Source organism: Phyllostomus discolor, chromosome 7 (genome assembly GCF_004126475.2).
Source record: "Phyllostomus discolor isolate MPI-MPIP mPhyDis1 chromosome 7, mPhyDis1.pri.v3, whole genome shotgun sequence".
Taxonomy (NCBI): domain Eukaryota; kingdom Metazoa; phylum Chordata; class Mammalia; order Chiroptera; family Phyllostomidae; genus Phyllostomus; species Phyllostomus discolor.
In genome coordinates this window covers 121,006,841-121,030,086 of record NC_040909.2, presented here as the reverse complement: position 1 = coordinate 121,030,086, position 23,246 = coordinate 121,006,841, and the positions used below count along the sequence as shown (strand labels likewise).

Sequence of the window (23,246 nt, the reverse complement as noted above, 5' to 3'; positions counted from 1 at the left end):
GCAACCCAGGCATGTACCCTGACTGGGAATTGAACCTGCGACACTTTGGTTCGAAGCCAGTGCTCAATCCATTGAGCTATGCCAACCAGGGCAAGATCAAACAATTTTAAAAGATCTTTTTTATCTGACACCTTTCAAATGAAAAACATGGTAAAGCCCGCGGTCTTTGTAAAAACAACAATTCTGTCACTGGCACTGCGAGAAGCAAGCATAACTGGGAAGGACATGGACTACACAGTTTGCCAAATCACATCTCCCCACAGCAGCTGATCAAGTTTAACTACAAAACAAATTCTAAAGGATTCAGAAAGCTGCAGGTGGTCTTCATGGGGAGTATTTGGTTGTTTAAATGGTTAAATCTGATCTTTTTCTAACTTTAATGTGTGGAATTAAATAGTCTCTGTCCATCCTTTGTTATTCTTTATCAAATATTATAGGTTTTCTAAGAAAGGAAAATTTATTTAAAAAATAAAAATATCTTTATAATTTAAAATGCTGAGCTTAGTGAACTAGTTTTGTCAACTTTTTTATGAGGCTATTCTAGAATAGCAAAGTACAATTGTAAAGAAAGTGTGAGGTTCCCACAATTTATTGTTTTTATTATTTCATCTTTTTTAAATCCACGCTTGCCTTCATTCACATTCTCCATCATTCCACAATTCCATGTGAGCTGCTTCTCCATGGCAGCACCACAGAGAAGGGAAACAGGTAAATGAATAAAGTGTGGTCTCAACTGGCAAGAATCTAAAATTTTACTGGGAAGCTAAATCAGTTAAGAGGCAACTTTGTGTGTGACATGAAGTTGGTATAAAATAACAATCTGCCAATATCTACGATGTTTGAGTTCAGAGCAATATTCAAAAACACTGTTTATAAGGAGACATAAGGAGACGTAATATATTAAAATCTAATATTAAAAAAATCTAAGAAATGCAGCAGTGTACTAGTTGTATGAAATAATGTGGAAGTGAATTTTGGTATAAATCTACTCATTTTTATTTTATACTAGATAATATACTAAATAACGTTAAAAGACTGAGATACCTTGCTTATAATAACAATACCATATTTTTTATGTCGACTAATCATATAGTGTTTTCAAGCTAGAACATACAATGATATGATACATTAAGATTTCTGTAGCATATTTTATAAACACATATAATAAAGACACTTCAATGATATGTGAAATGACAATTTAATTTTGTTGAATGCTATCAATTCTGTCCCTTTCTCTTTTTCCCATAGATGTCTGGAGAAAGGACTCCAGTAGTAGTAGTAGTAGTAGTAATATCCCAAAGATCAGAGCAAAAGAGTACCCTCATAATGATGCTTTTTTCAAGAAACATCACCCTGTCCGTGTATTTAAACTTTTAAGCAATGCATAGGCTCTTACCACTCTGCAAGTTACTACTCATATAAAAAGAAGTAAAAGTGATAAATGTGCTCAATTGCTTAAATAGCATTATATAGTGAAAGCTGCTGATTAAAATGAGTAGTAAATTCATTCAAACTTCTTGGCATCATTAACTATGGGTAATTATAAAACATCTAAATATCAGAGAAATAAATGATTATACATTTTATCCTTTATTTTTGTTGTAAATGTTTTTAATTAGTGAACATTAAATGCATGTATTGCACAGAGGTGTTCTGTTATCCTTACATTTTAAATTGGGAAGTCTTCCCCATATCTCAGACATTCAAAAACAGCAGTTTAAAGGACAGCTTCAAATAGACACAAATAATTTGACAATTGAAATCATAAAAACCTGGGATTAACTAAGTGAAAAATGGTGAATTTTATAATTATTCTCTGCATTTTAAAATGAAATGTCTTGAATGTGTTTTGAATTTTAATTAATGATGCTGTTTTTTTCTTACTGAGATATCTAGACAGGATATAGGGCTAAAGGGTTAATAGTGGAATTCCTTGAATCAATCTGCCAAGGGTTAAACCTCGAGGAAAGCATTAACTATCACTATGACTTTGAAACCATTTCTAACCTCTCCATGCCTCAGTTCCCTCACCTGTAGGAAGTATATAATATTAGTAGCTACACTTAAGATTGTTGTGAAGATTAAATAAGCTGATGCATGTAAGGTCAGTATAAAATGGCTCCTGATAACATAGTTAGTGCTATGTAAGTGTTAGCTATTGTAAAAATTGATATGACCTAGACTTACTTTTTTTTTAAGACTTTATTTATTTATTTTTTAGAGAGGGAAGGGAGGGAGATAGAGAGAGAGAAACATCAATGTGTGGTTGCTGGGGGTCATGGCCTGCAACCCAGGCATGTACCCTGACTGGGAATCAAACCTGAGACACTTTGGTTCACAGCCTGCACTCAATCCACTGAGCTACGCCAGCCAGGGCTTAGACTTACTTTTTGAAGCAATAATGAAATGAAAAAATAATGTTTTATTATTTTTATTTTTAATAGTGTGTTCATAGAGTACTTCTAGGTTAAAGTATATTTGTTATATATTGTAATATAATAAAGTAGGTAAGTATAGTCATGCCACTTATTTTCCTTATCTCCATCCCATGTTCAAAAGTCACATTTTAATAATATGCACTACAATACTTAACAAAAGCCATTTAAAAATAGGAAAGATGGTGCTTCCCATAAAAAATACATGTCTCATTGAAAATAATATACAAAATATAGTTTAATCAAATAACTAGGTTATATTTAATGAGAAGTTACTAACTCCTATTTAGGCATATTAAAATAATTATGTTTTACCCTCATTGGGGACATGATGTTTTGTACATATGACTAAAGAATGTAAAATTACTCGTTTATAATATAAAATGATTTTAAAATTAATATAACATTGTCCATATTATGTAAAAAGGAGGATTTGAATAATCTGGGAAAAATAGAGGTTGCATTTTATTTAAAAAATGGTACTTGAGATGAGTCTTGAAAATTAAATAGGATTTTGATATTCAGAAGAAAGGAAAAACATGGAGACATGGAGACAAAGCATGGGGTCAGGAGGGCTGGCCAGTGAAACTGCAGGATGATGAAGAATCTGTTGGACTTGAGTTGTGGATGTGTCGTGATGACTAGTGGGAAATACAATAGATATACTAGAAACCTAGAATAATAGGTGACTAAATGGTAATCAGAACTGTTTTTGAGGAAGTTTCATCCTCTATCACTCAAGAAGGTCTGGAGATGAATGATAATAGAGTCATAAAAGCATCTGTGATTAGGATGAATATGAGCAGGCACATGAGATGACATTAGGAATTTTTTTGGTTTCTTAAGTCATTAAAAGGACAAGGAAAGAACTTGAAAAAGATGACAAAACCATAGATTTGGAGTCATTAACAAAGAGGTAATTTTTCAGGCTATGAAGGAAATATAAAATTTGGATAACATGGGTCAGTGACTTGTGCCCCTATATGCGAGATCAGCCAAAGTAACAGAATAGCCACACACACACTCTCACGCACAGTCAGATAGAGAGGTAAATGGAATGAAATGGCAAGTCAACAGACCAAGTGACGCATAAATACCCCAGAATTTGCAGGGACCCATGAATGTGTAATAAAGTTGGCAGTAGGGGATTGTTAGGGCTATTTAGAAAGGTGCTTTTTATAGAATGAAGAGTACAAAAGTTCAATTTAATATGGAATTAAAAATGTCACAATGTTGTTAAAGCTATGACTGTTGGGCCATGATCTGACAGTCCAGTTCTCTTGTTATCTGATAAATCAATTGCAGTACATGGACCAGTCTTTACCAAATGATGCAGGGATCCAGTGGTCCTCAACATTGGCTTTAGATTAGAATCACCTTGAGGATTATTAAGAACAAATAAACAAACAAACAAAAGTGATGTCCAGGGTTCTACCATAGTATAAATGCATTAGAATATCGAGAGGTAGACATATTCATCTTTATTCTTTAAAAAAGAAAAGCTCCATAGTGATTATAATCCATAGTGTAAGATGGGAACCATTGCAAATTTTATATTTTTTTCATTCTGAAATATCTATTCAGACCCTATTATTTTCTTTTTAAAAATAATTAAATTTATCTGGGTGACACTGATTAATACAATTATATAGATTTCAAGTGTACAACTCCATAACACATCATCTAGACATCACATTATATTTTTACCACTCACAGCCAGAACAGTTAAACTGATGAAGGATGAAAGAAGGTGAAGGGAGTAAGTAGCCAAAGAACGCATATGCATGGCCTATAGCCATGGACAATGGTGTGGGGATTATCTGAGGGAATGGTGGGGGGGCTGGGTGGAGAGGGACAAAGGGGAAAAATAGGGACAACTGTAATAGCATAATCAATAAAATATAGTTACAGAAAAAGCAAAATAGTAGTTATTCTTGAATTTACTATGCAATTGAATTTATAAAACAATATCACTCAGATGTTTCAGAATTATCTAGCTTAATGATTTTCCCATTAAAAATTCTACCTTGGGAATTTATTTATCCAATGTGATCACATCTACTGAACACATTAATTAATCTTTTGTTAACTGGGTATTCTGAAAAAATATTGAGAGTGAGTACAATGGCTAAGTAAAACATCATGAAAATTGCTAGAAGGTAAAGCCATTATTTTAGTTTTTATTGTTATAATTCTAGGGCATACTAGGTAATTTGTAGCATAGTTTTACTTTGGCATTGTAGACAAAATTACTTTGTTAAAGACCATATAAGAAGCACTAATAACCTTGAACTTTTTTCATAGGGCCTTATTTTTCTATTGCAACTTTAAAAATAATAGGTACCCAGTTGACACTATTAGAACTAATAACTTCTTCACTGCCAATAATAATAGAAACTTTGGCATCCATACCCTGGGAATGCATTTCCAGGAATTTCACAATTTTGATAGTAATGAAAAATTAAGTGTTCACTGTTGAAGAGTTAATATTCATATTAATATGGCATTGAATTGGAATATCAAACTTAATTACTTGTAGATCCAAAATAGAAAAAAATGTTTGTATTCATTACTGGGTTATAGAATTATATTTTAACTTTTGATATTTAAATTCTAATAACAAAATATAAGAATACATTTTATATAAATTTTTATATTAGTATCCTTAATTTTCTAATTATATACATTTTGATTCTTTCTTTTTCTCTTTTCTGTTGTTACAGTAAATGAAGGTGGCATTAAAACAGCTTCCAATTTATGTCCAGATCCAGGCGAACCAGAAAATGGGAAGAGAGTTGGATCAGACTTTAGGTAATATTTTTAATTGTTTATTTCATTATCTTGTTAAAGTATATTTTAATTTAAATGTTTAAAAATAACTAATAATATGGAGATGAAAACACAGTGATTTACAACTATAGCAGATAAATTCTGTTGATATGTTACTATTAATGACATTTCATCATTTTCAAGTGTCAAATTGGATAACATCAGAGAACACATTTGGAAATTAAATGATTAATTTATCATTTAAGTGAAAATCACAGCATTTGGATTTGAGGGGCAGGAGTTTGTATCTGAATTCTGCTGTTGGAGAGTATGGTGTGTGTGTGAGAGAAGAGGTCACAGAGGTCACCATGATGAAGATGGGTGCATATTGTAGAAGAGAGGGTTGAAAATGTAGGGAGCAACCAGATCATAAGTGGCCTCTTATTTTATATCCCAGAGATCTTACACTTTATCTGGAAAGCAATATGTAACCTCTGTAGAGCTTTTCACATGATAGCTAATAATAGCTATTATTTCTAAAATATATTCACACCAAGTACTCGCTTTATTGCTATACCCACTTGACCCATATTCCCAGCTAACCACTAAGTTTTTCATGTTCAAACCTCTTCATTGCTTGGAATTATCTAAAAATTTCAGTATAAAAATTTAGTTTCTTGATCTTCACCTTTAGACATTTGAGTGTGGTCAGTATGTCTGAGTAAGTAACCACCTCCCCCTTCAGGACACATTTTGAAAAACAATGCTGTACAAAAAGAAATAGACCTATAAAATGGAGTATAATGTTTTAGCACAATAAAAAATCCCCAGTAGTTTAGGATCACAGTGTTCTTAATATTTCAGTCATGTTTTCACATCTCCCCAGGCCCAAAGAAAAATCTAACACATGCATTTGTTAAGTAGTTTGTCTTAGAGTTTTATGTTCTAACGACTTGGCACTGTTGGGCACTTCGTAACTTCTTACAACTTGGAATTAGATTGGATATCACCACTCTCATTTCCTGTTCCCAGTGAAAGGGCGTGGTACTAGCTATTTATCACAGCGGTTACTGAAAATCCAGCTTGGCGAACACATGATGTCAGTGAAAGAAACAGAGTGATCTAATGTTGAACTGTCTGAAGCCAGTAATTTGCACAATGAATGACAGATGTCTGTGTTTTCTTCAAAAATTTGAAGCACACTCCAGCCCCAGTGTGTCCGTTCACTGCGGCAACCTGGCATGTCCAACACAGTTGGCAAACTGCTGTTTTAGCCGATGAGAAAAGGCAGAGAACAATCTACTGTAAAATGACTGCTGGCACTTGTATTTTGTGTTTTGCTAATACCTATCGCCTGAATGCTTAGCTACTTCTGCACCCACTGCCAGAGTCCAGGCAAATGCTGTGGTATTTGTTACCACACTGCAAATGCCAGCCAGTCTCTCCAGGCTCAGCATCTACACCGGCCTGCCTTATCCTGGTGTACCTCTGTCTGCCTGTCTGCTGTCTGTGGGGTTGTCCAGTAGATTTCCCTCAGCCCCAGACTTTGTATTCCATGTGCAAAACCATCTTTAATGCCTCACGAGTTCACACTCCTGAACTCATTAATCTGACATGATGGGCACCAGTTTGACCATGACAGAATTTGAAATTCTTCAAAAAAATTTAAAATAATGTAATTGTGTTACTCTAAGTTTAACTTCTCAAATACAATCAATAGATTTAAGGTAGCCATTCACTCACTCATTTCTACTTGTGTAGAAATCATGTGGAACTCTTCTCTGATTTATGATTCTGATAATAAGAGTATACGATGCAGGTGATTTGTAAATCTCCAGTTCCATGCTTTATAATCTCCAGATGACTTCGTAGTTGAAGGAGAGATAGCACAGAGGCAGGGAAGGGTGATACACACAGGAACATGGCTCCCCTAACAATTATGGTAAGACATGTAATTCCTAGCTAAGCTACAATGTCCTTGTATGCCCTACCCGTATAGAATGCTTGGGACTTATTTTTCTTTTAAAGTTAAAATAATCCATAGACCAATTTATATATTTTATATAGCTATTTGTATTTCATTACAATAGCTATTATTATAGCCTCCCTGAGCTTTATCCCTGGGAAGTAAACCTCAGAAGTTACCTGGTAATTTCCATATCACTCTCTACAATTCAGACAGCAGATATTGAGACTTGCCAACCATTCATTAAACCACTATTTCTTGTTTTTAGTTTTAGTTTTTACTGGAAAGTTATTTTTACTGCCAGAAGAAATATTAATTATATTTTTAGTTTAATCAGAATTATGTAATATTATGGTATCCATATTAGAAGAAATGCCTTATAGCACAGTTATTTATGTTAAATGAGAATGGTTTAAAAGTTAAACACACCAAACTTAAAAGTTAGATGCTCTTATTCATTAGAGTTACAACAGCAGAAAAACATGATGAAATATTTGAGGTGTATTTGTTCTGGCAGATTTATTTTCATAAAAAGCATATTGATTCATGAAATGTTACAGCTATAATGCAACTAGGGATAATCTAATACAATCTACTTGAAATTTTCCTCAGTGTGTTATAATGTTGATAAACTGAATGTGAAAAATTGAGTTCAGAGCCCTGTCTGGTGTAGCTCAGTGGATTGACCATTGGCCTGCAAACGAAAGGGTCACTGGTTCAATTTCCAATCAGGGCACATGCCTGGGTTGCAGGCCAGGTCAGTTCTCCAGTAGGGGGCGTGTGAGAGGCAATCACGCATTGATATTTCTGTCTCTCTCTTTCTCCCTCCCTTCCCTTCTCTCTAAAAATAAATAAAATCTTTAAAAATGTTTTTGTTTAGAGTTTTAAATATACTTTATTTTGGTTCTTAAGTGTTTGTTTATATTGTGATTGTTTGGAATATTATGTCACTTCCTAACTCTTATTACTGCTAATAGTCAAAAGTACTCTTTACTAATTTATTTTTTTCCTTTGAAGAATATCATTATTTTACCTTGTGCCTTTTTTCTTACTTTATAACACAGTTATGGAGCTGTGTGATATTTCACTTGTAATGTAAAAACACTGTTTATCAAGGATTGAACATCTATAAAACAAAATTATGTTCAATTAAGACACAATTTGATCCAGGAAATGTTGAACATAAGATGTAAATAAAATACAACCAAAAAAAAGATAGCATCCAGTGGCAAGAATGTATTTTGTAGACTCCAGAGAAAAAAACAAATATCAAGATAAAGTAACAACTTAAGTTGTCTTTTTTCACAATTATACTGACTTTTAAAATCTTGATATATTTGTCAGATGTAATAAGCAAGGGTTTTCAAGGATTCTGAAAGGTTAAGCACAGTTAACTTTGGAAGTTAAAGGACTTGCGATAATAATCATTCTACATTTTTTTCTGAATGTATAGAATTATAACTATTTTAATGGCTTTTGCTTTTCCTTAGTTAACTAATTAATGAAGAGCTGTTCTCAATACAAAAATCCACATTAATGTGCTCACCTAAGAAGAAACCCAAAACACTAATTTGAAAGACTGTATGCAACTGAATATACATTGCAGCATTATTTACAATAGCCAACGTTTGAAAGCAGGCCAGGTGCCCATCAGTAGATGGGTAGACAAAAAATTGTGGTACACATACACAATGGAATGCTATTCAGCCATAAAAAAGAAGGTATATTACCTTTTGGGTCAGCAGAGGTGGACACCAAGAGTATTATACTAAGTGACATAAACCAGTCAGATAAAGGCAAATACTACATGATTTCACTCATACATGGAATTTAATGAACAAAATAAACTAACAAAAGAAAAAAAAATGTACCCACCTAGTGCTCTTCCGTTGTTGTTGTTTTCTTAGTAATCTATTCTTTTGGTGTTTTTTACTTTTTCCCAGATATTACCCCATTTGGAATTGATCCATTTCTCAACCTATTGTGCTGTTTCATAGAAGTATATAAATATATGAATTAAAGCCATAAGTAGTAGGACTTATTCCTAGCAATATGATTTAAGTTGAAGTGAAAAGAAGTAGTGGAGAGGTGAGGACAGTAAGCAACATCGCTGTCTAGCAATATTATAAATTGTGCATAAAGGGCCGATTTGCTGGAGAGTAACAGGGTGGTAGTTGGTTTCAGTGTTGACTGAGGCACTGAATGGCTTTTAACATTGCACAAACCAAGATGCACAGAAACAATATCCAACCTGCTCATAACCAACAGTGCAAAGAAGGCTTTAGATTAGACTGAAATATGAAGGTGTGTGAATACTGAGTTAGATTATCCTTGCATTTAACATAGACTCAGTTCTGCTGGTACTATCTTTGTAGAGGAATGCCATTAATTTTATAAGAACAATGAAATGAGCAATCCATGTCAAAAGAACATCTTTTATTCTCTGTTGAAGAAAAGTTTTGGTGTATGTTGAAAATCTTCTAAAATGTCTGCACAACTTATCATAAAATGTAGAACCAGAAACAAAACAATTTTAAAATAAGGTAATTTATCATCGCCTTAGAATAAATTATATTAACATGTAATTTTTCAACTTCCTAATAGGTGGGTTAATGCCACTTTAGCTTCTAGCTTACAATGGAAGGTTGAATATTCATGAGAGAGAAAGAATGATTAATGGCACAAGTGATGAGAAGGAGAGGTGCACAAATCCAAAACCAGGTAGAAAAATAGCTCTTCTCTTAGAAGAGACAATTGTTCCGTTTTCATAGGAAGGGAGGTTGAAACTATGAATGTGGATATGAACAGAACTGGAATTCTGGAATTACATTGAAATATGTTAACAATGTAGAGCTTAAAGTAACATTTACCTCCTTATTGCTAATCTTCATTTCAACATTTTCTATAATAATCATAAATCGCTTGTGTAATTTTAAATGGGAAAAATCATATTGTACAAATGTTCAACTCCAAATATTATTTCAGTAAAAAATAGCTTGGATTTTCTATTGTGCAGTGAAATCATTTTTGAAATTAACAATGTAAATACATTTAGAGAATCATTTTAGTTTCAAAGATATTAAACTGGTATTTTATGGCAATTTTGTTATTTTCTGCGTGGTTAGTATTTTTTTTTACTTTAGACATTATTTGCAGATTGCTTAATTTTTAGGTCATTCTTCATGCCTGGTTAATTTCTACCTATACAGTGATAATTTGAAAAATATACAACTGCTTTAAGTGAGGAATTTCTGCACCATCCAGGACATTATCATACATTTAAATCAAATAAAAACACAAATTGAAAAATGTACTTAAATACATTTCAGTCTTTGTTTTCTTTTTTATTGGATTTACTGGGGTGACACTGGTTAAGAAAATTATAAAGGTTTCAGGTGCCCAATTCCACAGCACATCATCTGTGCACTTCATTGTGTGTTCACCACCCCGAGGCAAGTCTCTTCCCATCACCACTTATCCCCGCTTTACTCTCTCCAACCTGCCACCGCCTTCCTTTTCCTTTTGTAATCACTGTATTGTTGTCAGTGCTTTTAATTTTTTTATTAATCCTTTCACCTTTTCATCCAACCCCCAGCAGTCTCCCCTCTGACAGCTATCAGTCTGTCCCCTGTATCTATGAGTCTTTCTCTGGTTTGTTAGCTTATTTTGTTCAGTAGATTCCATGAGTGAAATCATGATACTGTCTTTCTCTGACTGGCTTATTTCACTTAGCATAATACTCTCCAGGCCCATCCATGCTGTCACAAAGGGTAATATTTCCTCCTGTTTAATGGTCAGGTAGTAGTATTCCATTGTGTAAATGTACCACAGCTTTTTTTTTTTTAATTTACTCATCTTTATCCAAAGAAAACCGAAACCTTAATTCAAAAGAATATATGGACCACTATGTTCATTGCAACATTATTTACAATAGCCAGAATTTGGAAGCAGCCCAAATTCACTCTTGATATAATACCCTAGAGATCCCTTGTTCTTTATCTCTTAAATCCCCTTCTGTAGCCCAACCATCATGATTTGTCCTTCCTATCTCTATATTAGTTCATATTTTATTCCTTTATATATATATAGTTATATTCCTTTATATATATAATTATATTAGCTGTCTTGTGTAAAAATAGGAAAATATTATATATTCTGAAAATTCATATCTTTTTTCACTGAGAGCTTTGCTATTATGGTATACTTTGCAATAATAACCATAGTTTTTTAAATATCACTTTAACATAGACATGCATAATCATGGTGAAGATCAACATCTGTTTTCTAAACTATGCTATTGCATGCTGTATGATTGATGATTTGATAATTAAATTAAAAATGTGTTCAATCATTTATTTTGGAATATGCTATCAGGTTGAGTAACCTATTAAGGTGGAAGCTTTTATTTAGCTATCTCTTCAGTAATGACAGAGAAATTACAGTGGGTATAGCTCATCTTCCTTTATTGTCACTACCATGTAGCTGCTTTCCTAGAAATACATATTTTTGATGAAACTTAGTTGGTAGTGGTCTTTAAGTTTGATTCAAATGTTAAATCAGTTCATAAAAAGGAAATGGTGCACTTGTTCAAGATATTGACTGCCTGGATATTACTGAGCCTGTGTGCTACTGAAAATACTGGTTACTTCATTGATTTTTGTCCTCTCTGTGCCATTTAGTACTTTCGTATTTTCAGTCTAGAATGTGTTGAAGTTTAGCTGTGATCCTGGATGGTGATATATGCAGATATCATACAAAGAGTCTTTCTGTCAATAGCGGGAAAGCATGATTTTTTCAAAGTCATGCAGCTTAGAAAGGAAAGAGTTGAGGTTTGAAAAATCTCTCTGACTCTGCAGCTGAAACTATTAACTGCAGTCCTGAACTAACTCCCCCAGTGCACTGAAGGAAGAAAACATTGTTGAGATTGTTAACCTTTCAGTAGAAGGGAGAGTGTTTGATGCAAAGGCCATCACTGGCCAATCTTTGGTATGGTAGCAATGCACTTATTACCAGTTGTATGTCATCAGGGTATGTGAATTCGTTGGCTATAATCAAAAGAAACAAGCTCAAACACTTGTTACAAATGCAATTTATTATTTTTAGCAAGAAGAGCCTGGTTAAACAAGAATATTATAATCATCTGTGACAAACTGAGTGACCTTTACAGAGTCATTAATTCATTAAGTTAGTGAGAACACAGTAATTAAAATTACTTCTGTGGGTCAGGCCTATACTAAGGCATTCTAAGAAAAAAAAGTTTTACCATCATTAGTTTCTGAAAACTACCCTCGTGGTACAAGTCCCCATAGTATCATCTCTGTGAGAGCTAGGGTTGCTGCAATGGATTATTAACTATTCCCTCTGATTCTACATTTGCCCCTTACAGGTTATTTTCTACTCAGCAGCCAGTATTATCACTTTAAAACATGAAGTTACACAATATCATCCCTTTGGCTCTCAGTCCTGCAATTACTGCTTAATTCCCTCAGGATAAAGGTTAAAATCCTTACCATGGCCTACAAATTCATAAATGATCTCACCCCACTCTCTAATTGCTTCTTTTAACTTAATTTTATACCCCGTCTTCTTCATGTTCTATGCTCTAATCACATTACTTTCTTTGCTGTTTACTGGAATGTACCAAATATGTCAGTAGGTGGGAGGTGAGTACATGTGGGTTATAAGCCATTTAAATAGTCTTGAGGAAGTACTTTACCCAAGAGTAACTTTGTCCAGTTACAGGGATATGTTATGTCTGGATTAGGCCATTTCAGATAATGAATTTGTATTATTAAAAATACATATTTGTGTTTACTACATATATTATAAAGAGCATTTATTCACTCTCAAAAATTATGTATGCATGTATTCATTTATTTATTACCTAATTATGTATGCATGCATTCATTTATTTATTTACTATTTAATATGTATATTAGAATACATATTACAGGTTGGAAAACAAAACAGAGGAGTGCCAGGAGTTTTTCTAGAACAATGAGGTACACAGGTGGATGGATAATTATGTGATGTATCATATTGTGAAGGAAATAATGTAGAAGATGATTATGGAATAGGAGTATCTGTTTTATAGAGAATAGTCAAAGAGGAACTTACAAATAAGGTGACATGTGAAGAAAAATCAGAAATGAGGATGTGACAGATGCGCACTTCCTGATAAAACATTTTTCAGACTAATATAAATGCAGTGTAAAGACCTTGAGGCAAGTGAATCCTTAATATTTTCAAACCAGGACAAAGAATTCACTGTGGCTAATGAACAGAGATTGAAGGAGAAAGTGGTAGGAAATGTATTGTGAAAATTAGCACGGGCAGACCACATAGGCCTTTACAAGGGTGCTTCCTTTACTCTAAGTGAAATAGGGAAGCATTAGAGGGTTTGATGCATAGGAATGGCATAATTTGAGCCATTTTCTTGAAAAGATTGCTATGGAGTTCTCTTTCTTGTGGTGCCTTGGAGGTGTTTGGCTGTTTCAAGATGAAGTTGAACATCTCTTTCCCAGCCTGTGGTTGCCAGAAACTCACTGAAGTGAATGATAAATGCAAACTTGGTACCTTTGATGAGAAGCATATGGCCACAGAAGTGGCTGCTGATGCTCTGGGTGAAGAATAGAAGGGTTATGTGGTTCGAATCAGTGGAGGGAACAACAAAGAAGGTTTCCCCATGAGCAGGGTGTCTTGACCCATGACCATGTCTGCCTGCTGCTGAGCAAGGGGCATTCCTGTTGCAGACCAAGGAGGAGTGGGGAGTGAAAGTACAGATCTGTTCGGGGTTGTACTGTGGATGCCGATCTCAGTGTTCTCAACTCGGTCATTGTGGAAAAAAAAAAAAAAAAAAAAAAAACGGGAGAAAGATATTACTGGTCTCACGGATACTACTGTGCCTTGTTGTCTGGGACTCAAAAAGAGCTAGCAGAATCTGCAAATTTTTCAGCCTCTCTACAGAAGATGAAGTCCACAAACGAGTTGTTTTAAAGCCCCTCAACAAAGAAGGTAAGAAATCTATGACCAAAGCACCCAAGATTCAGTGTCTTTTATCCCACGTGTCTGCAACACAAATGCCAGCATATTGCTTTGAAGAAACAACATCCTAAGAAAAATAAGGAAGAGACTGTAGAATAGGCTAAACTTTTGGCCACGAGGATGAAGGAGGCCAGAGAAAAACACCAAGAACAGCTTGCCTGGAGACATAGCCTATCCTCTCTGAGAGCTTTTACCTCTAAGTCTGAGTCCAGTCAAAAATGAGGTCTTCTAAGAGTAATGCATAAATAAATAAGAGCAAAAAATTAAAAAAGGGATTGCCATGGACACTATTTAAAGATAGATTGCAGGGAGTCAAGAAGAGAAACAGGAAACCAACACAGAGCAAACGGCCTAACACAGATGAGAAATTATGGTGGCTCAGATCATGGTGGTGACAGGGCGGGGATGAGAAATGCTAGGCTCTTCATTTTGAAGGTGTGGCTAACAGGATTTGTTCCATGGGGTGGATGTGAACAAGATGAGTGAAAAATGACTCCACTTGTTTTGGCCTTCAACTAGAAGGATGGACTTTTCACTTACAGAGACGGGGAAGTAAAAAAAGAGAATTAAGCATTAGGCAAATTTGTAAGGCTGCTCAGGCTACAGGGCCATTTAAATAAAACTTAGAGTCATTAGAAGTCCAGGAAAACTATCAAGATAATCTTTCTCTTGTTATATGGGTGTTTAATTTATGATAACTCAATGAACTATGTATTATTATACACTTTTATAAACTTGTTATATTTAAAGTGAAAACAATTTTTTAAAAAGTGAGAGAGAAAGGAAATTATTCCAATGGGAAATAGATTTGAGTGCCTACATTTTTCTCTATACTGAATCCGTTTGTTCTTTGCCATGCCACCCATTACTTAGGGTCTTTTATCTTCTTTAGCCTAGACAAGAGGTGGGTCAACTTTTCTTCAAAGGGTTAGATAGTAAACCTTTCATACTCTTTAGGCCAAAGAGTCTCCATTGTGGCTATTCAACCCTGACACCGTAGCATGAAAACAGCCATAGGTTAGTATGTCAATGAAAGAGGAGGATAGCTGTGTTCCAATAAAATTTTATTTATGCACATTGAAATGTGAACTTAATGTAATTTCTACACTTCATAAAAGGCTATTTTTTGTGATTGTTTTCAAATGTTCAAAAGTATAAAGACTATTTATATCTCCTGTGCTGTGCAAAAATAGGCAGTGGACCAGATTTGGCCTGCAGAACATGGTTTGCCAACACTTGGCATAAATTACTTCAGGTATTTTCTTACTGGCCTCCCTTTCTCTATTAGCCTTCCTTTTAAATTGTTCTCCACATTGTTCCAGAGATATTTTTCTTACAGCACAAATGTGACCGTGCAGTCCCCTGTGTGATAAGCTCAGGGACTGAACTGGAGCTGTTCAGGCACAGGCTGGCTGAGAGGCCACAGGGAAGGCGCTCTGGGCAAGAACAGTCAGCATGGCCAGGGTAGAAACCAGCAGCTGCTAGCAACACCCATCATGTATGGCACTGGGTTAGAGATGGGGTGTGCAGGCTGCCAGGCACTTACCTGCTGGAGGCCTTTTTGTGTCATGTTTAAGAAATTGGAATATATATATATATATATATATATATATATATATATTGCAGGTGAATTGCTGTTTGAGGATTTTATGAAAGAAAATTCACAGTAAATTTTTTTATTTTAGAAAAAAAAGCATTTGTTATCTTTATCAATTAGGGTCTTTAAAAGTGGTCATTTTAGTAACTTCGCTTTTAGTGGAAAGGGAAGTAAAATCCAAATTGCAATAGGGTAGATAGTAAAAAGTGGACGAATTTTATATGAACAATCAGCACCATTTTGCAGCCCTAAATATATGTAAACACACATAAAGCAATAGATGTGCAAATATATGTCCAAATCAGTCCACATGTGAACACGTGCTAGAGAAGTACTCTGATGTGGCAGGAACACAAGCACTGGGATGCACGTTAGGAAGTCCATCTTTTGCTTCATATTTGCTACCTACTTAGGATGGGACACTTGATCAGTTATTTAACCTTGGCTTCTATAATTAATAACAAGATAATTAAACTCGACGACACTTTTATGCAATCCCTACCAGTATCTGCATGTTATCATTTTACATTAGATTCATCTGTACATGACTTTTGTTATATATTTGCTCAAATCATTTTTAAATGTATTTTTTCACAGTAGGAAGATTCTGTCACCATGGAACATTTTGACCTGTTGGACCATGCCAGTAGCAGTGGAGCCTAATCATCATGTTATATGCTTCTAATCCTGCCTTTTAATCCTTTGTTCAATTTTAGCCTTGGATCAACTGTGCAGTTTTCTTGTGATGAAGATTATGTCCTGCAGGGCGCTAAGAGCATCACTTGCCAACGGATAGCTGAAGTCTTTGCTGCTTGGAGTGATCACAGGCCTGTATGTAAAGGTAAAGAAAAGTCTTTGAAATAAAAATGTTCTCTTAACACATTCTAATAGTTTGACATTTGCTCTACAGAGAATAAATTTTAATTAAATCTTTGAGGTGTAATGGCGTCTTGAAGGAAATTTTAGCTGGCGTGTTTAATAATATTTATTGAAAATCTGTGATATGCGAACCACTATGTTAGGTTTCCAAGGAGTTCCCAAACTGATAATCATATAACAACAGATTGGAGCATAAAAGATATAATATAAGGCACTGGTGATTTTGTTGGCCTTTTTTTATTTGAATCAGAGTTTGCCTTGTATAGGCATTGATTTGGTTGTTAGGAGTTTATTAAACCATAATTCTATCTCTACTTGCATGATTTGGCATTTTAACTGCTTACGCGTCCAATAGCAGTGATGGCGGTGGCAGTGGATGAGGAGCACAGGTTCTATCGTTAGTAAATGTTTAATCTAAGGAGGATAATGAGTGTTCTAGCTTTCATATTACCAGCAATTGCAGGTAAGATTTACTTCCAACCCCTTTCTACGTATAAATATTTCCATCTAAATTAAATGAACCCCCTTTCTTCCCTCAACTTTATTAAGCTGTGTTTGAAAATGAACACTTCTTCCTCCTAGCCTCCTGGCTCCTTGATTGCTTATTTGTTGTTGTTATTTGCAATTATGATGTCTCTGCATCTTTCAGTGTCTCAGTACTCATCATCCTGTTAGCGCTCTTCCTCAGAGGGCATTTCCATTAGCTCACCACATCCTGCAGATTACTGTCAGACAGAATGAGGGTGATATCAGAGGGACAGAGAAGGGACACATCTGAGAGCCACAGTAAAGGGACAGAGACAAACTATTTGAGAACTGGCTAGATAGAAAAAAGGAAAGTGGCAAGATAGAGTCAAAGATGAATGTTTAAGCCCATGAGACTAGAAAAATCTCATGCTTTTAGAAGTATGACAGGACTGAAAAATCAAGTTGTATGGGGGATTATCTACTGTTACTACACCTCTGTCATCATCAGAACCATTTTTAGGCACTTGATTTGTGCCAGGCATGGTTCACCACTTCCTATACTCCTCATTTGATCCTCAAAACAAACTGATGGAAGCGTTTTCATATCCATCTTAGAGATCAGTAATACAAGGCATAGAGAGAGCCAGTTACTTTTCTAAGCTCAAATACTTGAAAAAAATGGCAAAGTCTGTAGTAAAACTATCTGTAGAGTGGAGAGAAAGGTTTTAAAATATTAAAGGGGGAGTAGAACATGATAAAATGGAAGCAACAGGTATATTCCACTCACTTGGCAATGGCAACTCAGAATAAGAAGGAGAATCTAGATTTTTCCCAGGTTTAAGTACAACTTCCTGGTGAGGGGTAGATGTTTATTCATTAGTCTTCTGGTTTTGAAAGGCTTACAAAATGAGGTATAGTGCAATAGGGTGAAAATAAATAAATGTTGAAATAGGGATAATGAAAAAAGGTAAAATAGTTACAAAAGTTTACATACAAGTTGATAAATAACTTTGAAGAATGTTTTACATGTTGGACAAATATGAGAGTTGCCAAACAAATAGGGAAGCCTGATCAGTTTACATGAAAACTATTGTACGTGAAACACAAAAAAAAGAATGGCAGAACAAAAGCAAACTTTGTTCCTGGCTTTCGGATCTGAAATATATTGCATTGTTCTTTATAAAGTAAACACTGAGTGTCCCAGGTTCGATTCCCAGCCAGGGTACATTCCTGGGTTGCAGGCCATAACCCCCAGCAACCGCACATTGATGTTTCTCTCTCTCTCTCTCTATCTCCCTCCCTTCCCTCTCTGAAATGAATAAATAAAATCTTTAAAAATAAATAAATAAAAATAAATAAATAAGATCTGTTTAAAAAAAATAAAAATAAAAAATAAAGTAAACACTGAGTAATAAGTGTAATGGCAGTTACTTTCATCCCAACAATGAAAACAACATTTAACTGTATAAGGTTGATTTTTTATGGCGTCCTCCACTCAAGAAAAGCTATAGCTATGAGGGACAGTATATTGAAAATTTTGTTTTTAAAATGGTGCGATCCAAGTGTTCTGCTTCATTAGGTATGTGCATTTTTATGGAAAATAAAAAATGGGAATACAGAGAATAGATTTAAGAAAACGAGATTGATGTTAACGAAGAAACAAAATCTCGAACAAGAAGAGAAGTGATTGCTAGATCATGGAATTTAAGGTCTTCATAAAGTAAGATTGAGGCTGTAAACCATCTATTTTCATTCAGTCCTCTCAATTCAGTAAAAAAGAATGAATAATATTAATTGTGAATTATTCAAAGGCAGAATTGTTACATTATTTTATTTTTCATAAATGCTATAGTACAAAAATAGCTCTGTACTGCCTTGAATATCAAGATATATTTATCAAATATTAACATATGATTATTTTTCTTCATTTGCAAGATAAATGATATATACATACCTATTTGTACATGAATGATGAATATACATATGAATGTTGAATGTATATACATGAATGATGAATATACATATATTCATCATTCAAGAGTCATCTGTTATTAGCTGGGAGGTATAAAATTTGCATGTTCAAGATTTATGTATTGATATTATTTCACCTAAATTTTACATTTTCCTGCAGATATTAATTATTTATACATAGCCTTATTTGTTCATTGCATGCAGGGTGCATGTGTGTATGGTTTATAAAGTACATTTTGCTATTAGAAATTACTGGCTGTGGTGCTGGCAATGGTAATGGAGGGAACATGCTGAAATAGTAATTGAAGTTTTGAAATGACTATATACTGTGAGTCTGAACAAAGAATAGTTTTCATGTCTCATGGGTGCTTGGACAGAATAAATATGCTTTTCTCCAGACAGCAGCATAAATAGCAGTATCAGTGCACTGCACCTTTGAGAGGTTATTAATATAGCTGCTGTCTATGGATTGCATGGTTGAGCAATGAAGAAATGGGGATTTTAAAGGAACCGACAGCTCACACAAACAGCAAATTATCAATTAAAAGAAAAAGAGCAATTGGCAAATTAATATTAATGGATTTTACACAAATACAGGCAATGATTTTTATCCCCTAAATGGTGTGTGTGTGTGTGTGTGTGTGTGTGTGTGTGTGTTGCATACATATATGGGATATTTGCCAGTTTACAGTTATGGAAACATTATTTCTTTGTGGAAGGTGCAGTAGATATCCAAAAGCTGGAATTCAGGCAAGTAAGCAGACTTATGCCCTAGGAAGGTATACAGAATGTTTATTTCAGATTTTGATGATGTTCAAAGAAACAACATTTGTTTGAGAACTGATCATTTGTTAACTGAGATGCATTCGACAGAGTTGATAGTGTGTGATTTGACTAATATTTTTGACTAATTTTCAATCTATATTTCTTTGGAAGCTCCCATATAAGAAAAGTTTTTGTCTGTTAAGGCACAAGGACATGAATCACTTGTGGGAGTAATGGGAGGGATGATTAAAGGAAAGTTAGAGAAGAAGGCAAAAGAAATAAAAACTATTGGAAACTTGGCTAAAAATCAGGAAATCACTCTTGATATTCAATACTGTTAGTTTCAGGTGTACTGCATGGTGGTTAGACATTTATATATATCACAAAGTGACCCCCTGATAAATTTTCTACCTACCTGACACCATGCAGAGTTATTACAATATTACTGACAATAATCACTAAGATGTACTGTATAGCCCTGTGACTATTTTGTGACTGTCAATTTGTACTTCTTAATCCCTTCACCATTTTCATCCAGTAATCCCAGCCACTTCCATATGATAACACTTACTCTGTTCTCTGTATATATGAGTTTGTTTCTGTTCTGTTGGTTTCTTTATTTGTTTTTTAGATTTTGCATATAAGTGATATCATATGGTATTTGTCTTTCTTTGTGTGATTTATTTCACTTAGCCTAATGCCCACCAGGCCAGCCCCTTTGGTCAGAAATGTTATAATTTCATTCTTTATTCATAGCCAAGTGATACTCCATTGTATATATGTACCACCTCTTCTCTATCCATTCGCCTCTTGATCGGAGCATTTGATCCATTTATTTAAAGTAATTATTAATAGGTATGTAGTTATTGCCATTTTATTAATTTTTTGTATTGTTTATCTGTTTCTTCTATGTTCCTTTCTTATTCTCTTGCTCTCTTGTATGTTGATGACTTTCTGTTGTGTTTGGGTTCCTTTCTCTTTATTTATCACATATCTCTTATAGAGTGTTGGTTTGTGGTTGTTACCATTGCTTCACATATAGCAAGCTATGTTTATAGCAGTCTATTTTAAGTTTATGGTTACTTTAAGTTTGAACAGTAAAATCACAACCATTTGTACTCCTTCAAGTTTATGTTTTTGTCAGTTTTTACTTCTTTGTGTGTTTGTGTGTATCCCTTAAATTACTGTTTTAGTTACATGTGATCTTCCAGCTTTTACCTTTGAACCTTTGTAATAGCTTTATTGTTGACTGACTCACTGGTTTCATTATGTGCCTGCTTTTGTCAGTGAGAATATTATTCTTTGCAAAATTTCCTTATTCATATTTTTTAAATGTCTTTGCTCTTCTTCTTAAAGAAATCCCTGTAGTAGTTCTTGTAATGCTTGTTTGGTGGTATTGAACTCCTTCTTTTTCTTGTCTGAAGAACTCTTTATTTATCATTCAATCCCAAATTGTAGCTTTCCTGGGTAATCTTAGTTACACTCCCTAGAATATTCCATAACAATCTATTTTCATATGTAATGTTTCTGCAGAGATATCAGCTGACAGTTTATGAAAACTCCCTTTTAGGTAACTAAGTGCATTTCTGTTGCAGTTTTTAAGATTTTCTTTGTCTTTAACATTTGGCATTTTAATTATGGTGTGTCTGGATGTGGGTCTTTTTGTATTTACCTTGTTTGGGACTTTGCATTTTCTGGACTTGTACATCTACTTTGCCAGATCAGGAGAGTTTTCTGTCATTATTTCTTCAAAGAGTTTTTTTTTTTTAATTCTTTCTCTCTCTCTGGAATCTCTATGATGCAAGTGTTGGTAATCTTAATATTGTCCTGGAGGATCCTTAAACCATTTTTACTTTTATGGATTCTTTGTTCATTTAGCTATTCTGATTGGGTATTTCTGCTACCTTGAATTGCTAATTGCTGTTTTGATCCTCTGCTTCATCTAATCTGCTATTGATTTCCTCTAATGTATTTCTCATTTCAGTTATTGCAATCTTCATTTCAGACTTGTCCTTTTTTTATGTTTTCTATCTTCTTTTTAAAATGTTTCCTGTCTCTTCATTGAAGTTCCCACTGAGATAATCTATTTTTCCCTTAAGTTCACTGAGCATCCTTACCACCTGTGTTTTTAACACTGCATCTGGTAGATTGTTCGCATCCATTTTGTTTAGTTTTTTCTGCAGTTTTGTCCTGTTCTTTCATTTGGGGACATTTCTTTGTTTTCCATTTCGGTTCCTCCCTCACTTGTTTCTATGTATTAGGTAGATCTGCTATGACTCCCAAGTATTATCAGAGTGGCCTTATATGGTATGTGTCCTGAGGGGCCTGGTGGTGCAGCCTTCTTTTTCACTTGAGTTGTGTGCTCCAGGGATGTCCCTTGTGTAGGCCGTGTGTGCTCTCATGGTGTGGTTGAGTCTCATATGCTGTCAGAGCATCACTGGGTGGGATTAACCCTCAGAAAAGTGGCTGTAAGGACTGACCAGGGCACTGCAAATAAGCTTATGTGGGTGGGCCAACCTCATGGAGCTTGGCTTGCTTTAGAAGGACTCAGTGCCTATCAAGTCCACCCATTGGGTCTGGCATTTGTGATAATAATTGGGGGCAATCTGGTGCGGTCTATAGCCATCCACCAGGTTTGTTTGTCCTGAGGCCTCTTGGGAGGGGCTCTGGTGCAGACCAAGGTCAGCCACTGCCTGTGCCTGGCCCAGGACCACCTGGTGGGAACCCCCAAGTGTTCTACAGTTACTAGCTACCTCTGTTGGGCTTAGAGGTACCTGGGAGAGGTGTGGGTTTTTTTGTTTGTTTGTTTGTTTGTTTGTTTTTGTTTTCTGAACCAAGGCTGGTTATCGCCAGTGCTGGGCTTGAAGCCACTTAACAAGAGGTAAATGGCATGTCCATACCAGCTGTCATGGGATTTATGGACCTCTGAAAGATCTGAAGAAAGTCCACAGTATTAGACCAGGCTGGCCACTTGTTGGGATTCACCTATGAAAATGGTTCAGGTGTGGTGTGTAAATCAGATGGAGTGGAGTCTCAGAGAATCACCAGGTCATGGTGAAAGTTGTTAGCCAGGTTGATGGATACCCAGACTTTGCAATTACCTTCACCTGCAGGCTGGGCTAGGGGTAGGACTCAATGAGTGAACAATGGCACTTCTGTCTGAGCCTGTAGGCTGTATGAGAGAGGGCTCAACAAAGGCACAATGGTGCCTACTTCCACTGTAGTCCCAGAGCAAGCTGTCCCTGAAACCCTCACCCTGAAGCCAGATAGTTCAGTTCCTCTTCATATGTCCTTGGCTTTTTTGCTCTGTTGTTCCTTCAGTGGAGCTTAGAGAGAGTGTTTGTGAGTGAGT

The 23,246-nt window shown here is 35.0% G+C and overlaps 1 protein-coding gene across 1 annotated transcript in view; it reads left to right on the top strand.

Annotated features, from left to right (window-relative positions):
- The window catches only part of CSMD3 (CUB and Sushi multiple domains 3), an 893,237-nt gene that overhangs the window by 360,440 nt on the left and 509,551 nt on the right, over positions 1-23,246 (top strand). Inside the window, 2 exon segments of the mRNA XM_028533680.2 lie at positions 5,159-5,246; positions 16,528-16,652. Coding sequence (XP_028389481.1) covers positions 5,159-5,246; positions 16,528-16,652 — 213 coding nt within the window.